Raw genomic sequence first — 17435 nt, forward strand, 5'->3', positions numbered from 1 at the left:
AAACTGATTGAAAGATTATGTGTTCATCATATGAATATCAGGCATCATCCCTCCCGTTAGGGGTTTAGTATCATACATTTGTACTATCATAAAATATATGAGAAGAACATAACCCTTGTCATGCCAACAACTGTTTTTTTAGAAATAGATGTGTTTAGTTCCGATTCAAAGACTCTATCAGTGAATCAATATTAAAGCCAAAATATGCAATCTTTAATGACCTGACAACAGTATCGTAACTATATCCCTTTTTAATAAGTCTATTTAAAGGTTTTGTTAGTTTCTGAGGAGAATACTGATATTTTTGTTCTTTATATTGAATACTTTCATAAAAAATTGGATGTGAAATACCTGAACGTATAGAAGATGTCTGCATGTTGAGTTATATTTACGAATTATTTCCTTATACCGATGATAAAATTTAGTAAATGTTTTGACCAGTTTGTGATATCGAAAACCCTGGTGTAATAATCTTTTAGTAATACATAAATTTCTCTCGCTAAAATCTAATACGTTGTTACATACACGAGAGAATCGTACAAGTTGAGATATATAAACACCATAAGATGATGACAAGGGAACGTCACCATCTACAAATGGATAATTAACAATAGGAAATGAAAAAAACATCTCTCTTATCAACAATTTTTGTATTCATCTTCCCGTTTATGATATAGATATCAAGATCGAAGAAAGCGCAGTGGTCATTGTTAACATTAGCTTTAATTAAAGTAAGTTCTACAGGATAAATTTCTTTAGTATACATACGGAAGTCGTTATTATTGAGAGCCAATATAGCATCCAAATATCTAAAAGTATTGTTAAATTTTTGTATCAAATATTGTTTTGATGGGTCTTTTCTAATTTAAGTCATAAATTGTAACTCATAACAATACAAAAACAGGTCCGCAATAATTGGTTCACAGTTAGTCCCCATTGGAATTCCAATAACTTGACGAGATACGGAATCTCTAAAGCGAACAAAAATGTTATCAAATAAAAATTAAAGCGCATAAATAGTATCAAAGCATGTCCAATTGATATAGTTCTTTTGTTTATTGCTACTAAAAAATTATCGCAAAGAGTTTGAACATATGTACTCTCATTCCCCCATTTTTAATGCCCAGTTAATTAGGGATGTGATTTTTTTCTTAATAGGAATATGAAGCAAAGTGGTATATAGGGTAGAAAAATCAAAACTTTGAACAGATTTAAAATCACCAACATATGCATGCAATTTATCAAGTACTTCCAACGAGTTTTGACACTCCAAAAGTAATTAATTCCACTATTTTCAAAGGCCTTATTTGAACAATTTATTTTCAGGTTTTTTATTGTACCAAGTGTACTAGTAAGTAAAACAGACAATTTAGTAGTTGAACAATGGACAGTGGCGGGTCCAGGGGTGTTCTGTGTATAGGAACCCTTTTTTTGGAGATCAATGCATTTGAATGGAAATATATAGTTTGAACCCCCTCCTTGTGTTCTGGATTGGGAACCCTCCTTTTTTTAAATGGATGGATCCGCCACTGCCCCTCATGCAGTCGGACAAGATGGACTGATTTTCAATAACCTATCTATTAAATGTTATCATTTTCTACTTCTGTTTCTTTAAAAGAAGTAACCAAAATCAATATATGCGTAATCTGTCCATATGTTAGTGTCATATATTATTAACTATTTTAAAGCCAATCGAGTAAAATACGGATCTATAAATGTATGCTTTGCTTAAATGATAAAGATTTATGATTATTTATACTTTGATGTAATTGTTGGAATACTGTTCACATATATCGATTGTTTGTACGACTTTTATAAGAAAAAAAACCGTATGTGCCTGTCCCAAGTCAGGAGCCTGTAATTCAGTGGTTGTCGTTTGTTTACTAGTATGTGCTACATATATATTTTTTTTTTATATAATTAAGGCCGTTAGTTTTCTCGTTTGAATTGGATTTCATTGTTATTTCTGAACCTTTTAGAGATGACAATGCGATATAGACTTTGCTCATTGTTGAAGGCCGTACGGTGACCTACAGTTGTTAATTTCTGTGTCCTTTTGTGGACAGTTGACTCATTGTGATTTATACCACAGCTTCTTTTTTTATATGTATCATTATTGAACGCATACATATCGTTATCTAGGTTCTTCTATGTTAATTGTATATATAAAATTGCGGTTTTTATCCAACGCAATCATAGGTTTGAACGTAGTTTTCAATTTAGACTCGTATATATATATATATATATACAACTCGTCTAAACATCAACCCAACAATGTTAGATCTGTAAATTTGCTTTCGGAAATTTTTGGTTCTTCCCTCGCCGGGATTCGAACCCATGCTACTGTGATATCGTGACACCAAATCGCCTGCACTGCAGCCGTCCCGCTAGACCACACGACCACCTGGGCTCTCAAAAAAAGAGCTTTCGCTGGCCATGTGTTACCTTTCCACGTCAGTTTTAATCTAGCGGCGTACTACAGTACATGATATATAAGGCATGAAGATGTTATTGTTACAGATCAGCTAAATTATCTATAGTAAAGGATCCTACAAATTAATGTAAGATACAGTCACAGAAAATAATTATATTCATAAGTACGTCTGAGTCAGTGACAACCCTACAACAGATGTATCCATCGGATCGCCATCAATGATGGTGATACATGGCTGTGTACATAATGTATATACAACTCGTCTAAACATCAACTCAACAATGTTAGATCTGTAAATTTGCTTTCGCAAATTTTGGTTCTTCCCTCTCCGGGATTCGAACCCATGCTACTGTGATACCGTGACACCAAATCGCCTGCACTGCAGCCGTCCCGCTAGACCACACGACCACCTGGGCTAGTTAATTAAGATTAAAGTCGAGCGCATCATGCTACCACGAGATTCAAACTAAAAACCTCATTGTGTGTTGACAGACTACTTACATCATTCAGCTGCCAATCCCCTAAATTTATTTGGAAAAATGGATTGAATAATGAATTTATTATGTCTAATTGCAGATAACCAACATAATGTATTAGAGAAATGATATGACAATTCGTTCCATTTGTAATTATCTTTTATTACATTGTACCCCTTCATTTATAAACTTGACTCCAATTATTATTGGGATCATATCATTTTCACTGTGCACACACAAAAATTGCAAAAAGAGACCATTTGATCAAGCAATATACATACTGTCATAGAAGTGATAGGTTAAGGTTAAACTAGCTATAACACAAGGTTTAGTCTACGTTTTTCTACATAAGAACATGTCTGTACAAAGTCAGATATATGACAGTTGATTTCAATTCGTTTGATGTGTTTGAGCTTTTGAATTTTCCCCGGATTTCGGTATATTTTTACTGGTTGGTAAAGTTCTCTTTTGTAAAACGTAGTTAGTTCGTGTGCATAAGCATGGATGCCAATCATAATGATTTTTGCTTCAAGAGTCTCTCAGTCGCCTTGTGATTTACTAAATAAAATTGAGAATGGAAATGGGAAATTGTCAAAGAGACAACAACCCGACCATAGAACAGACAACAGCAGAAGGTATATAACTAAGGAATTTAACTAAAACTCAAATGAAGGGATCAGGAAATAAACGAACAAAAAATAATATTGTATTTAATTAAAACGAATAATTATCAAAATTCTTTCCTGTCTAGGTGTCCATTAAGCTGATACCATAGTAACTATAACTGAATTAATTAAAAGAATACGCAACACGAACCCCACCAATTGATATGTGAATGCACAAATGACTTGGTTCGTAAAACTTGCCAAAAAAAATGGGCATAAAATAATGCTCAATTGACTTTCGAAATGAAAATATAAAGGAAGATACCTCAATGAAAACGAAAGTCAATCAGCTGTTTAGGTTTTCGTTATGTTATAATTAGAAACATAAAATAACAGTGAAATTATATCCGGTAATTATGGTTATTAATCGGCCCAAAAACATAGTTTGAATATTTGGCTTGTTTTATGAATTTCAATCATATAACGTATAGCACAAAGATCAACATGTGAAGTTGGGACTTTACACAGTCACAATAAGATAGTTGATGTCAGTAATTAATCAAATAATATTGTATACAGACAATTATAAGGACAATATCGATGATGTTTTACATACTATCTTCATGTCTTATATATCATGTACTGGAGTACGCCGCTAGATTAAAACTGACGTGGAAAGGTAACACACGGCCAGCGAAAGCTCTTTTTATGAGAGCCCAGGTGGTCGTGTGGTCTAGCGGGACGGCTGCAGTGCAGGCAATTTGGTGTCACGATATCACAGTAGCATGGGTTCGAATTCCGGCGAGGGAAGAACCAAAAATTGCGAAAGCAAATTTACAGATCTAACATTGTTGGGTTGATGTTTAGACGAGATTATGTTTTACATATATATTTAGCAGTTTTGTGCTTATTTGAGGTACTGGTTTTACCCAGTGCTATTTTTAGAAAGAAAAAAATGGAGAATGGGAATGGGAAATGTGTCAAAGAGACAACAACCCGACCATATAACAGACAACAACAGAAGGTCACCAATAGGTCTTTAATGCAGCGTAAAATTCCCGCACCCAGAGGCGTCCTTCAGCTGGCCCCTAAATAAATATAATAATACTAGTTCAATGATAATGAACGCCATACTAAACTTCAAATTATACACACGAAACAAAATGACACAAGACTAACAAAGGCCAGAGGCTCCTGAATTGGGACAGGCGCAAAACTGCGGCGGGGTTAAACATTTTTATGAGATCTCAACCCTCCCCCTATACCTCTAGCCAATGTAGAAAAGTAAACGCATAACAATACGCACATTAAAATTCAGTTCAAGAGAAGTCCGAGTCTGATGTCAGAAGATATAACAAAAGAAACTAAACAAAATGACAATAATACATAAATAACAACAGACTATTAGCAGTTTACTGACATGCCAGCTCCAGACTTCAATTACACTGATTGTTTAGGGCCAGTTGAAGGACGCATCCGGGTGCGGGAATTTCTCGCAACATATAAGACCTGTTGGTGACCTTCTGCTGTTGTCTGTTCTATTGTCGAGTTGTTGTCTCATTGACACATTCCCCATTTTCATTCTCAATTGTATTGTGTTGTATTGTTTAAAATATGTTATTATTTAACTGTAGTTGGTATCATATTGTGTATTAATTCATGTACTGTCGGCTGGAGGCCTGTTTTGTACAATAAACTTGATTGGATTTGATTTGATTTCCCTTCATTTAAGATGCGTTGCTTTTGAGAGGGCAATGCCTGACTTGTCTTGAAAAGGAAACTGATTATATATTTTATTGTCATAGAAGAACTTATTCAAGAAGGTTTTAGCAATCAGTAACAACAGAGATGCAGTTCATTAACAGTTTCTTCCATAATGACGGAATGATGTTGGAAATAGACAATTCAATTTTGTGTTTAGCTTGACTTTATGCGCAAATTTACAAAACAGATAGAAATTTTTTCGTCAAGAAAGTAAACAGTTTTATAAAAAAAAACCTCTAGAAGCATTACTCTGGTTACCGGCGATTTCAATGAAGCGAAAAGAAATTAAGCTATGAAAAGCTGAAATGAAAAAAAAAAATTCTTGCGTTAGTAGTTTAAAAGCTTTTATGGAAAATCAAAATTTTATAGACATTGGTGTTTTTTGAAAGCACACGCCAGTCTACATAGAGAAAAAATGATAAGACAAAAGTTTGTATGATATGTTTTATTTTAATTGCAAATATTTCAATCTCTCGTTGAATATTTTAAAATTAAACCGGTTTAAAGTGACTGACCATCAAGAAATAGCATGGTGTGTATCAGCTTTTAGCCATTATATAAATGACTTTCCATTTTGATTTTTATTTTGGTTCATGTGACAATACTTGCTTTAATACAAGATAGAAGTTAAGAACTATAAACTAATTAAATCTACTATTCCATTGTTTTATTATAACTTTGAAAAAACTTTGACGACAAACGACAAAATTATTTTACTCGCGTAGTGGTATTGACCGTATGTGGATTCTTTAAAGAATTTAAAGAACTTCTGGACTATTTTTAATCTAGGTCTATTTCAGAAATTAATTTTGTATCACTGTATTCATAGCTAGATAATACAATTAATTATCTAATTGCTACCACTACTTGATATTAATAAGCATTGCAATTTTCATTGTTATTAATAAATTTAATATCAGTATTACAAATCTAATCTTCAATCAATCCTAATTCTAGCTTATTTTTGGTAAATATTTTTTGAAATTTATCCATATCTTTCTTTAATTTCGGAACTCGTTTTAGAAATTCAAATTTGACGTCACTTTGGGCGTTGCGATGGCTTTTGCTAACACGGCTGTGTATTTTTGTAATGTATTCGTTTTTATTCTATAGCTAGTCACCACTTCAGTTTAATCATGTATATCTGTTGTATGGTCATTTTATAGAATTTACTGTTTGCAAGGGTATAAATTATTCTTAATAGTAAGGATGTTCTTGTCCCAGGCGGATAACCCTGGCCGTATTGGTCACAACTTTTGGAACTTTTGGTCCTCGGTGATCTTTGGCCTTGTGCTTGTTTTAGCTTTCAGGCTTTTTTAATCGAGCGTCTCTGGTTAGTTTTGTGGGGACGTGGCACGCGTCTAGCGTGTTAAACTTTTAACCTGGTACCTTTTGTTGGCCATTATTTGTGTGTTTCTCTGTCTTATATTTTCTCCCAGTTATTTATTGTAGTCCTGTCATGAACTGTTGTCATTTCAATGCTATAATAAACATCGCCATTAAAACGGGAGCTTTGTGTGCCACAAAACCATGTTCAACCCACCATTTTTTTCATAAAATGCCCTGTACCAAGTCAGGAAAATGGCCATTGTTATATTATAGTTCGTTTTTGTGTTTGTTACATTTTAATATTGTGTTTCTGTTGTGTCTTAGTTCTCTTGTATTTGATACGTTTCCTCAGTTTTAGTTTGTAGCCCGGTTTAGTTTTTTTTCTATATCGATTGATGAATTTCGAACAGCGGTATACTATTGTTGCCTTTATTTATGGACCACCTCAACAAACGACAACCACTAAAATGTTAGTCGAATCGTAACCATCCCCCTTTCCTAGTACAGTAGTGTAAAAAAGTAAGAAAGTTAATTTTAAAGTAGTTTCGAAGACCAAAGTATATTTCTAGATTAACCTTGTCAAGTTGATAAAAGAGGGACGAAAGATACCAATTGGACAGTCAAACTCATAAATCGAAAATAAACTGACAACGCCATGGCTAAAAATGAAAAAGATAAACAGACAAACAATAGTACACATGACACAACATAGAAAAGTTTAAAAATTTAAAGTGAAACGCACAAATTTTTATTATATTTTGATATATTGTTTGTCTGTACCGGCTCAGGCTGTCCATGCATTGCAGCGTACAATAAAATCATCTTTAATCAGATTAAAACCAAATTAAGGTTAGATATTAAGATTCATAACATAATCGCATTTTTATGGTCATGTTATTTTCTTATTATGCTTTAACTACTAGTATTTACTATTTGTATCTCTTAACTTGATTCAAAGTTATGTGCTGTCTTTTGTAGCAAAGAACAGGTTAAGTCCGAACAATGAGGTAACAAATTATAAGCCTGGTATATGTTAGTATTCGGTGTGTCAATGCCAGGGCTGATGAAAGTTTCTGTCTTTGCGACATCACCAAAAATGTAGTCTACACTTTTTCGTATACATATATTGCTGTTGATAAATTTTGAAATATTGAAATTTCAACCAAGAGTAAATGGTCTTTTATTTAACCTTTCATGTGTTATGATTTGAGCTGTGAAAGAAAAAAAGTAAAATAAGAACAACAAAAAAAGAATAGAAAGGGATTTCAAAACGGAAAGTATCTTATCAAATGGCAAAAATCAATAGCTCAATTACAGCAAACGAATGTAAAAAAAAACCTGTCACGTTCTTAACTAGGAATGCGTTATCGTAACGTGAAAATTTGAAATATAATTACGCAGGTGATTATATTGTTTTATATCTTCATTTTGAACCTGCAAGATTTTCCTAATGTTGTCTTCCTGATATTTAACATATAGTTTGATGTATTATTTGGAGTTTGCTCTATGCTATCGTAACGACTTAAAAAAATGTTTAAGAATTTCAATTTACCTTATCGATTATTCAGTTCGAATAATTGTACGTACAACAGAGCAGTTCAAAGCTTGAATATTTTACACGATATTGGTTAACTATTGAATATTGTTAATATTAATTTTACCAAATGTGCATTATTATTGTACCATTATTAAGTTTATCATGTTTTAAATATCCTTATGTATTACCAAGTAGTATATACTTCTATGTTTATATTAAATAAGATTTTACAAGTACGACTAAATGAACTATACATACACACATAAACTACAAGATAAGATGAACTTATTGTAACGGTCTTATCAATATGCTGTTATTTCTATTGTACGGATTAACTTGCGTCCGTCTGTCTTTTGGTATGTACATATATGTTCGTTCTTCAAAATTGTATTTTATTTGACCTTTTAACCTTTACGATTCCAACGTCACTGATGAGACTTTTGTAGTCGAAACGGAGTACACACATTTAATCTGGTATTTAGGATGTTTTTATTTGTAATCAGATAAAATTGAGAATGGAAAAAGGGAAAATGTCAATGAGACACCAACCCGACAAAACGACAGACAACAGCCGAAAGCCACAAATGGGTCTTAAACATAGCGAGAATGTCCCACACCCGGAGGTGGTCCTCATCTTACCTCTAAAAAGAGTGTGCACTAGTTCAGTGAAAAACATATAAATAGATAACTGTTCTGTATCTGTACATATTTATTTTTTATCTTTGTTTTGATTTTATACAGCTGTGACCTGTTATAAATGTGATTCTGTTGACCAACCTGCACATTGCTATCAAACAGCAAACTGTCAGGCAGGTGAGGTAAGTCTTAAATCTTTCCTTTTTTTTCTGATAACAACTGCAGAAACTTTTTTAACATTATTTTACTTGATATATAAACCGGATCATAGATATAAATGTCACTAATTGCATCACACTGTGTGTTTGCTACACACAAGTTATAATCGAATGACTTTTGCGTCACATAAAGGTATTACTGTGGATTCATTATTATTCGTTGGATACCAATTTTTGTGGATTTCGTGGGAACAGTTGAACCACGAAATTAAATGTTAAACGAATGACAAATTTTCAAAAGGCTTGTATGTAGATTTCGGCAAGACCACGAAATCAAATGTCCACGAACATGTAAGATTTCTTCAATCCACGAAAATTGGTACCCACGAAAATAAATGAATCCACAGTACTAAGCCAGTAAAATTTCCTGTTTTATTTGATTTGGTGTAGTGGGAAGCATTTTGTATTAACATGTTAGCTGAGTAACCGTCAAAGAATTTTAAAAAATGTTGCATGAGATGACTGTTAAATCAAATGTGTGGGTATAGCCGATTTTGAAGTTAGAAATTACTTTGACATTGTTTGGTCAACCGATAAAGCTTACTTTATGCTATTGTTTCAGAAAAAAGGGAGAAGGTTTGGATACATTAAAACGTTTAATCCCGCTGCAAATGTTTACACCTGTCCTAAGTCAGGAATCTGATGTACAGTAGTTGTCGTTTGTTTATGTAATAAATACGTGTTTCTCGTTTCTCGTTTTGTTTATATATATTAGACCGTTGGTTTTCCCGTTTGAATGGTTTTACACTAGTAATTTTGGGGCCCTTTATAGCTTGTTGTTCGGTGTGAGTCAAGGCTCTGTGTTGAAGGCCGTACATTAACCTATAATGGTTTACTTTTTAAATTGTTATTTTGATGGAGAGTTGTCTCATTGGCACTCACACCACATCTTCCTATATCTATTTCCTTTAAAAGTTGTTCATCCTGTTGTATTGATAACATACTTTGTTAAATGTATGCACATCAATGCTAGAAACGCTGAAGAGAATATAGTATCTTACTTTGGAGTCATTATTATTCGTTTGATACCATTTTGTGGATTTCGTGTAAATTTAAATGTTCAACGAATTGCGAATAAGATGTAGACTTTGTAATACCACAAAATCAAATTACTTCAAAAATGCAAGTTTTTCTCAATCCATGAAAATTGGTGCCAACGAAAATGAATCTACATGACACTTGTCTTCTGCTGACCTCATGGTGTTTCATAAGAGTTGTGGTACATCTTTTCATCATACACAGTATCAGTTTACACTTTTAGATAGTCGAAAACAAATGTGTTGTACATTGAATAAGAATCTGTCAATTATAGAAAGAAGATCTTTGGTAAAAACCTATGAATGTCTTAAAGATTTCAAGTGTGAGACCCCTCATTTCAGTGTCATTTATAAACATAAGATAATGGCGAATGAAATCCCAAATTCATGTATTTGGTTTTCATGTTATATTTGTTATTCTCGTGATGTTTTGTCTGATGCTTGGTCCGTTTCGGTGTTGTGTCGTTGTTCTCTTATATTTAATGCGTTTCGCTCGGTTTTGGTTTGTTAACCCGATTTTGTTTTTTGTCCATGGATTTATGAGTTCTGAACAGCGGTATACTACTGTTGCCTTTATTTACAATTTCAATAATGTTCACAGATATGTATGGTTTCACAGAATCCTAAGTTAAATGGAGACCTCTTCTTCAACCTAGGTTGTTTTTCAAAGACGGTAAGATTGACATTTATTTTACATTTCTATAAAGCAGAAATAATTACATGTATGAGTCACACTTTAATTTATTTGTATGTAATTATAATTTTACTTGTAGCAATTGTTTATATGTTCGTATAGCAAGTTGTGGCTTTTCGTGCATTTTTCTTGTTTCCAACGCTGTGCTCAGTATATGAGAATGGATAAAAACAAGAAAAAAAACAAATCAAAACATTAATTAAAACGAGAATCCACAATTTTAAGAAACAAAAATGAAAGAAAAGAAAGAATAAAAAAAGAGGAGCATGAAATTGAAAATTAAAACAACAATTCCTTCCCTCCCAAAACTATACAAAAATCAAGCATTTAAAAACGCAGTTTAAAAACACGACATAGAAATAATATCTATATACAGATTAAATATTGAACCAATAAAGAGATGATGTATTATGATTAATATATCTTATTTAGATATGCGCTTAAACAAAAATTGCAATACAAAATGCCATCGTAAATTTCTTTGGAATGTAGACATCATGGATATAAAATAATAAATATTTGTTTCTAATAATTTAAGTTTTGTTTTTCAAATATTGATAATCTTAAAAAAAAAATGTTTATTTTTTTGAAATTCTTGTTTTTCAAACTGGTCAGTATCTACTAGCTATTTCTGTTATAATTCAGTATGGTCAACCGCTGGATATTGTTGTTATATTTTCAGACTTAACAGTACCTGGATACTTCAATCTGTAATTTTCAGACTGGTCAATAACTGAATATTTGTTATTTTTCAGACTTGTCATTAATTGACTATTTGTTATAATTCAGACTTGTCAGTAATTGACTATTTGTTATAATCCAGACTTGTCAGTAACTGAATATTTTTTATAATTCAGACTTGCCAGTAACTGACTATTTTTTTTATAATTCAGACTTGTCAGTAACTGACTATTTGTTATTTTTCAATCTTGTCAGTATCTGACTATTTATTATGATTCAGACTTGTCAGTAACTGACTATAATTGTTATAATTCAGACTTGTTAGTAACTGACTATTTGCTATTTTTCAATCTTGTCAGTAACTGACTATTTATTATAATTCAGACTTGTCAGTAACTGACTATAATTGTTATAATTCAGACTTGTCAGTAACTGAATATTTTTTATAATTCAGACTTGCCAGTAACTGACAATTTGTTTTATAATTCAGACTTGTCAGTAACTGACTATTTGCTTTTTTTTCAATGTTGTCAGTAACTGACTATTTATTATAATTCAGACTTGTCAGTAACTGACTATAATTGTTATAATTCAGAATTGTTAGTAACTGACTATTTGCTATTTTTCAATCTTGTTAGTAACTGAATATTTTTTATATTTTAGACTTGTCAGTAACTGAATATTTTTTATAATTCAGAGTTGTCAGTAACTGACTATTTGTTATTTTTCAGACTCGTCAGTAACTTGGATATTTGTTATATTTTAGACTTGTCAGTACTTCAATATTGCCCACGGTGTTGGACGTCGTATTTTAGTGAGTTCACCTTCCTCAATAACAAAGTGCTGCGATACAGATAATTGTAACAGTAAATATTTTACATTTTACGTGTTATTTGTATTTTACATGATATATAAATGCTACATTATAATACGTTAGTTTGATTGGCTACACTGATATCACGCGTTATTCCTTAATCAACGTTGTGTTCGGTTAAATTGTCCCCTTTTAAAATTGTTATACGATGATGACTGATGTACCCATATTTTGACTATTTTATTTATTGTGACTGTTTATTTAACGCATCAAGTATATATAACTGAATTTGATGAGACTGTTATTAAAGTGAGAGGGTTAGCGCTATAGAACCAGGTTTAATTCACCACTTTCTACATTTGAAAATGCCTGTACCAAGTCAGGAATATGACAGTTCTTGTCCATTCGTTTTTGATGCGTTTTGTTATTTGATTTTGCCATGTGGTTATGGACTTTCCTAATTGATTTTCCTCTGAGTTCAGTATTTTTGTGATTTTACTTTTTCATTACATAATAAAATTTATCATTCATGATGACACGAGGTCCAACAATAAAGTGCACATGTAAATTAAATAAAAATCTAATTAAAATCGTGGTTTCATGATCCTGGCTAAAAAATGTAATTATAAGTACTGATACTTCTATTTGTAACTTCATAGAGGTATAAAAGCGTTGACCGTGCAAACATTTTGGAAAATTATTTTTGATAGAACATAGGTAAATTGTCATTTTGGCAAAGTATAAGAAAATTCTATTACGGGAAATATGTACCCTTTAAAATACCAACATGCGAGTATTACTAGTTTGCCTTAGATAACCTGTCAGTGGAAATCAACAAATAATTGAATAATGTTGAAATAATGGAACTTTCTTGATATTTCAAACACGCATGTTGACTGCTGTACCCCTATTTTTGACAGTCTTACTCTTTGAGTATGTTTGTTTTGTTCACGCATCGTTGACAATGTAATGGAATATGATGCGACTGTAATACAAGTGAGAGGTTTAGCTAGCTATAAAACCAGGTTCAATCAACCATTTTCTACATTAGAAAATGCATGTACCAAGTCAGGAATATGACAGTTGTTATTCATTCGGTTGATGTGTTTGGACTTTTGATTTTGCCTTTTGATTTTGGACTTTCCTTTTTGAATTTTCCTCCGAGTGTGAGTGGAAATCAATGGGTTTTAAAATACAAACAATTAAATAATGTTGAAATAAAGGAACTTAGTTGATATTTCAAACACGCATTTACTATTTACAAGAATAAAATGCACTTTGTGAATGTGTTTAAATTGCATTATATTTATTTGTGTATTTATTTGTAGAGGATCTGTTATGTCCTGGCGGGATTTGTGGTAAGTTTTATTTAACATTTTAAAAGATGGGAAATACATATTACTAGTTCAACACAAAACGCTTAAAGAGTTAACAAAATTATTCAAAGTTTGAGTATACAGTTACCCGATCAGTTAATGAAATGCTTAATACAAAGAACTATAATTTGCTTATAATGGGTGTGAAGAAGCCTTACATACCAATACTTATAGAAATCAACATAAAATTGTTGACTGGACTTATTTCAATATATATAGTTTATATACCAATGTCCAAAAGCAAATATGCATTTCAAGAAAACAGCTAAAAGTTTGATATTTCGATTTCGCATTTAATAAAGAACTTTCGTGGAAGGCTAGCATTTGAATTGGTACGCGTTAAGATTACTATGATTTGCCGTTTAATGTGGCTCGGTTGTATTCGACGTTTCTATCAGAAGTGCCGTATTTTTGGTTATTTCATTCTTTAAAGAAAATGAATCAAATTGGTCAAAAAAAATAGTGGGCCACGGACCATTTAAGCTCACAATTTTACTTTTATCAGGTATGTAAAAGGTACAATTTTGCAATTAAATGATAGGGGAAATAGAGTTGTTGACATATTTTTTTTTATTATAATTTTGCTGTTCAAAAGTCAGTCGATCGATTTTATTAGATATAGTATTTTTCCAGGCGGTATTCTTAGTACAACTAACACAGCTTGTCTAGATGATGATATCCCAATATGTAAAGATCCAAACACTGTACGTCTTGTGTGCAAAGAACATGATTTGAGACAAAACTGCAAAAAATCATGTGGATTATGCCGTACGTATTATTTTTTTGACAAAATAAAAAGTAAAATCACAAAAATACTGAACTCAGAGGAAAATCAATTTGGAAAGTCAATAATCACATGGCAAAATCAAATAACAAAACGCATCAAAAACGAATGGACAAGAACTGTCATATTCCTGACTTGGTACAGGCATTTTCAAATGTAGAAAGTGGTATCATCAAATTCCGCTACATTTACATGATGCGTTAAATAAACAGTTAAATAATTTATTGTGAATAGAGACTGCTTACCCTTCTGTAGGATATGAGTTCAACTTCCTCATTATGATTGGGTTTTGGTTTCTCAATCTTTTAATATCTGTGTTATGTTTTATTTGTTTCCTTTTCGCACACTTGTATAGAATGAAAACTGTTCAAATGGGAAGAAAACTCTCGATTTGTTCTCTCATATTGACATAAGTTTAATGAGTAATTGTTCTATCACATCATTAGTGCTATTGGGTCTTTTCAATAAAAAGGTCAATTTTTAAAAATATGTAAATATGACCGCGACCATTTGCTCAGATTTGAAAAAAAAATCCAACGCGGCCTGATTTATAACCAGACAAAAAACATAGGTACAGAGAGCAACCAATGACAGCAATTGATCTATCTGTTGTTTTTTTTTTCATTTTTAGCCATTGCGTTGTCAGTTTGTTTTAGATTTATGAGTTTGACTGTCCCTTTGGTATCTTTCGTTCCTCTTTATAACCAGACAATAAACGGGAAAAACATAAGTACAGAGAGCAACCAACGACAATATCCGATTCGTATCTATCACTATCTGGCAGTATCAATGTGTAGTCTGCATGATTATATATCGTAAAGTGTAATGTTGAAATTCATATATTGCCCCCTATGTGTCTTGTTGTTATTTTTGTCCTTATAATGTTTTCTTATGAGAATATACTCTTTTTTTATTCATTAATTGAATTTAGCTGTCGGATGCTTATTCACTAAACTATCGAAACACACCTTTTTTAGCTCCTCTTACTACTCAACAGCCTATGGTGTGCGAAGATCACGTGATTGATTGTAATGACCAATCATTTCTGTCGGCTGTTTGTGGAAGACCGGAAGCTCAGTATTTTTGTAAAAAATCCTGCCTAAAGTGTTGTGAGTATCAAATCTTTTTTTTTTAAATGAGTTTTGTTTAAGATTTTAAAAAATATATACATTTAAAAAACAAACACCTGTATATTGTTGAAGACTATCTAATGTTGATCTCGTTTTTTTCGTTGCATATGAAAAGTCATGTAAAAATAAGATGTGACATGGCGGGAAAACGAGTCTATTACATTTTCCCAGCATTAGGTTGTACTGGAAATTTTCTTTTTATATTTAGTACTATTTCTTTATTCTTAAACTATTGTAATATTTAGGTACTTGTATTTTACAGTACTTGATTTGTACTATAGATATTTAGGTACAGAAATAGTACAATATTCCATGTTTTGAAAATCATAACTTAAATCTGTAGTACCTAAATTTCAAGTACAAATTAAGTACTGTAAAATATAGGTACCTAGACATGCTAGATATAACAATAACTTTAGAGTAACACAATAGTACTGAATATTAAAAGTAGATTTCCAGTACTGCATTTTTAAGAACAGAATTAGTACCTATGCAAAAATAGCTTTGTACCTGGCACATAGAAAACCCCAAATTTTTATACGTAAAACAAATCCACAACATAAATAAATTCATCATAGATACCAGGACTAAAGGAGTAGGTCCAGTAAGACCCCTTTTTGGCCCCAAAATACAGCAGTTTTACAAAATTGTTAAAATGGAAACTTTTAGTTATTCATTGGCCAGTAGAATGCTTCTGCTACATAAATATGGGCTGTTTTTGACAATACAATGTCCTTATATCGGGTATTGGCACCATTAAGACATGCTAAATTAGTGAAATCTTCACAATTCAAGCATTTTAGCTAAATTTTAGACGGTTTTCGTGTAAAACGAAAGTGGCCGCATTCGTGTTCATTCTTAATATTGAAATGTAAGTTGTATTTTGTGATAATACATAACATATATAAAGGTTTAGGATGAACACGGATGCGGCCACTTTCATTTTTGACAAAAAACATCTGAAAAGTGACATTTTTCGGCATATTTTGTAGATTTGTCATATTTGAGCTTGAATCGGATCGTTTTTAATGACTTAATAAGTTAAAATCTTTCACAGAAACTATTTGAATCGAATAAACAAGACACTGAAGTGTTTAAAAAGTGGTCAAAATCTTTCGTCAGATGAACCTAAAATTTGAGGTCAAAATCGGTCCTTACCGGACCTACTCCTTTAGTATATACGCCAGACGCGCGTTTCGTCTACTAAAGACTCATGAGTGACGCTCGAATCCAAAAAAGTTAAAAAGTGTCTTGGTCCTGTTTTATCTTTTTAACTAACTAACAGGTGCTGATCTACTTGTTAAATATGTTTAAACCTTTTCACCGAGAAGTTTTCAGCATAAAACTTGTTAACAAATTAAAGGACTCCGTATTTGCATTATTGCATTGCAACAAATTACTTAAATTTACAAGAAGCTCTAAATTTAGCAATATCCTGTAAAATTAGTCTTTTATGTACTTTTGTAATCATTTTTTTTTATTTCAGGATTAAAGTTGATTGGTAAATGGAGTGGTTTATTGATCAGGATAAATATTTTTTACTAAATTAAACCTTTTTTTTATAACGCTCACATAAATCAAGTTAGCATGATTTCATATTAAAAGCTCGAATAAACGTTTACTTATAAATGTTTTTGAATATAATCAGTATTATTGTATAGCAATATAATATTTCCCACAGAAAGTAACCAAAAGTTAGCGTGCAATAAATTATAATATTGCACTAGTGCAAAAAATCATGACGTCACCAATGACAATTTTTACTTTCAAATATTATATTGCTATACAATAAAAGGGTTATTGCATGAATATTGGGGAATATTGTCCCTCGTAGAACAGATATTGCACTCGCAAGCTCGTGCAATATAAGATTCTACTCGACTTCTTTTTACTTATGTTTTTGAATATGATCAGTGTTAT

General features: G+C 31.8%; 1 protein-coding gene across 1 annotated transcript; it reads left to right on the plus strand.

The window, feature by feature from the left end:
* The first annotated feature begins 8431 nt into the window (after nucleotides 1–8431).
* LOC134717513 (uncharacterized) lies at nucleotides 8432–17102 on the plus strand. Its single transcript, XM_063580010.1, has 8 exons — nucleotides 8432–8501; nucleotides 8887–8963; nucleotides 10638–10709; nucleotides 12178–12277; nucleotides 13554–13583; nucleotides 14235–14369; nucleotides 15363–15494; nucleotides 17002–17102. Coding segments are annotated over exons 1-8 (597 nt in total). The 5' UTR covers nucleotides 8432–8452; the 3' UTR covers nucleotides 17004–17102.
* The last annotated feature ends 333 nt before the right edge of the window (nucleotides 17103–17435 follow it).

Source organism: Mytilus trossulus, chromosome 5 (genome assembly GCF_036588685.1).
Source record: "Mytilus trossulus isolate FHL-02 chromosome 5, PNRI_Mtr1.1.1.hap1, whole genome shotgun sequence".
Classification (NCBI taxonomy): Eukaryota; Metazoa; Mollusca; class Bivalvia; order Mytilida; family Mytilidae; genus Mytilus; species Mytilus trossulus.

Excerpts from the sequence above, each read along its gene's own strand:
- LOC134717513 (XM_063580010.1), top strand. The coding sequence starts at position 8,453 with ATGCTGTTATTTCTATTGTACGGATTAACTTGCGTCCGTCTGTCTTTT. Across the intron at positions 8,502-8,886 it reads TTGCGTCCGTCTGTCTTTTG|CTGTGACCTGTTATAAATGT; the intron begins GTATGTACATAT and ends GATTTTATACAG. Across the intron at positions 8,964-10,637 it reads CAAACTGTCAGGCAGGTGAG|ATATGTATGGTTTCACAGAA; the intron begins GTAAGTCTTAAA and ends TAATGTTCACAG.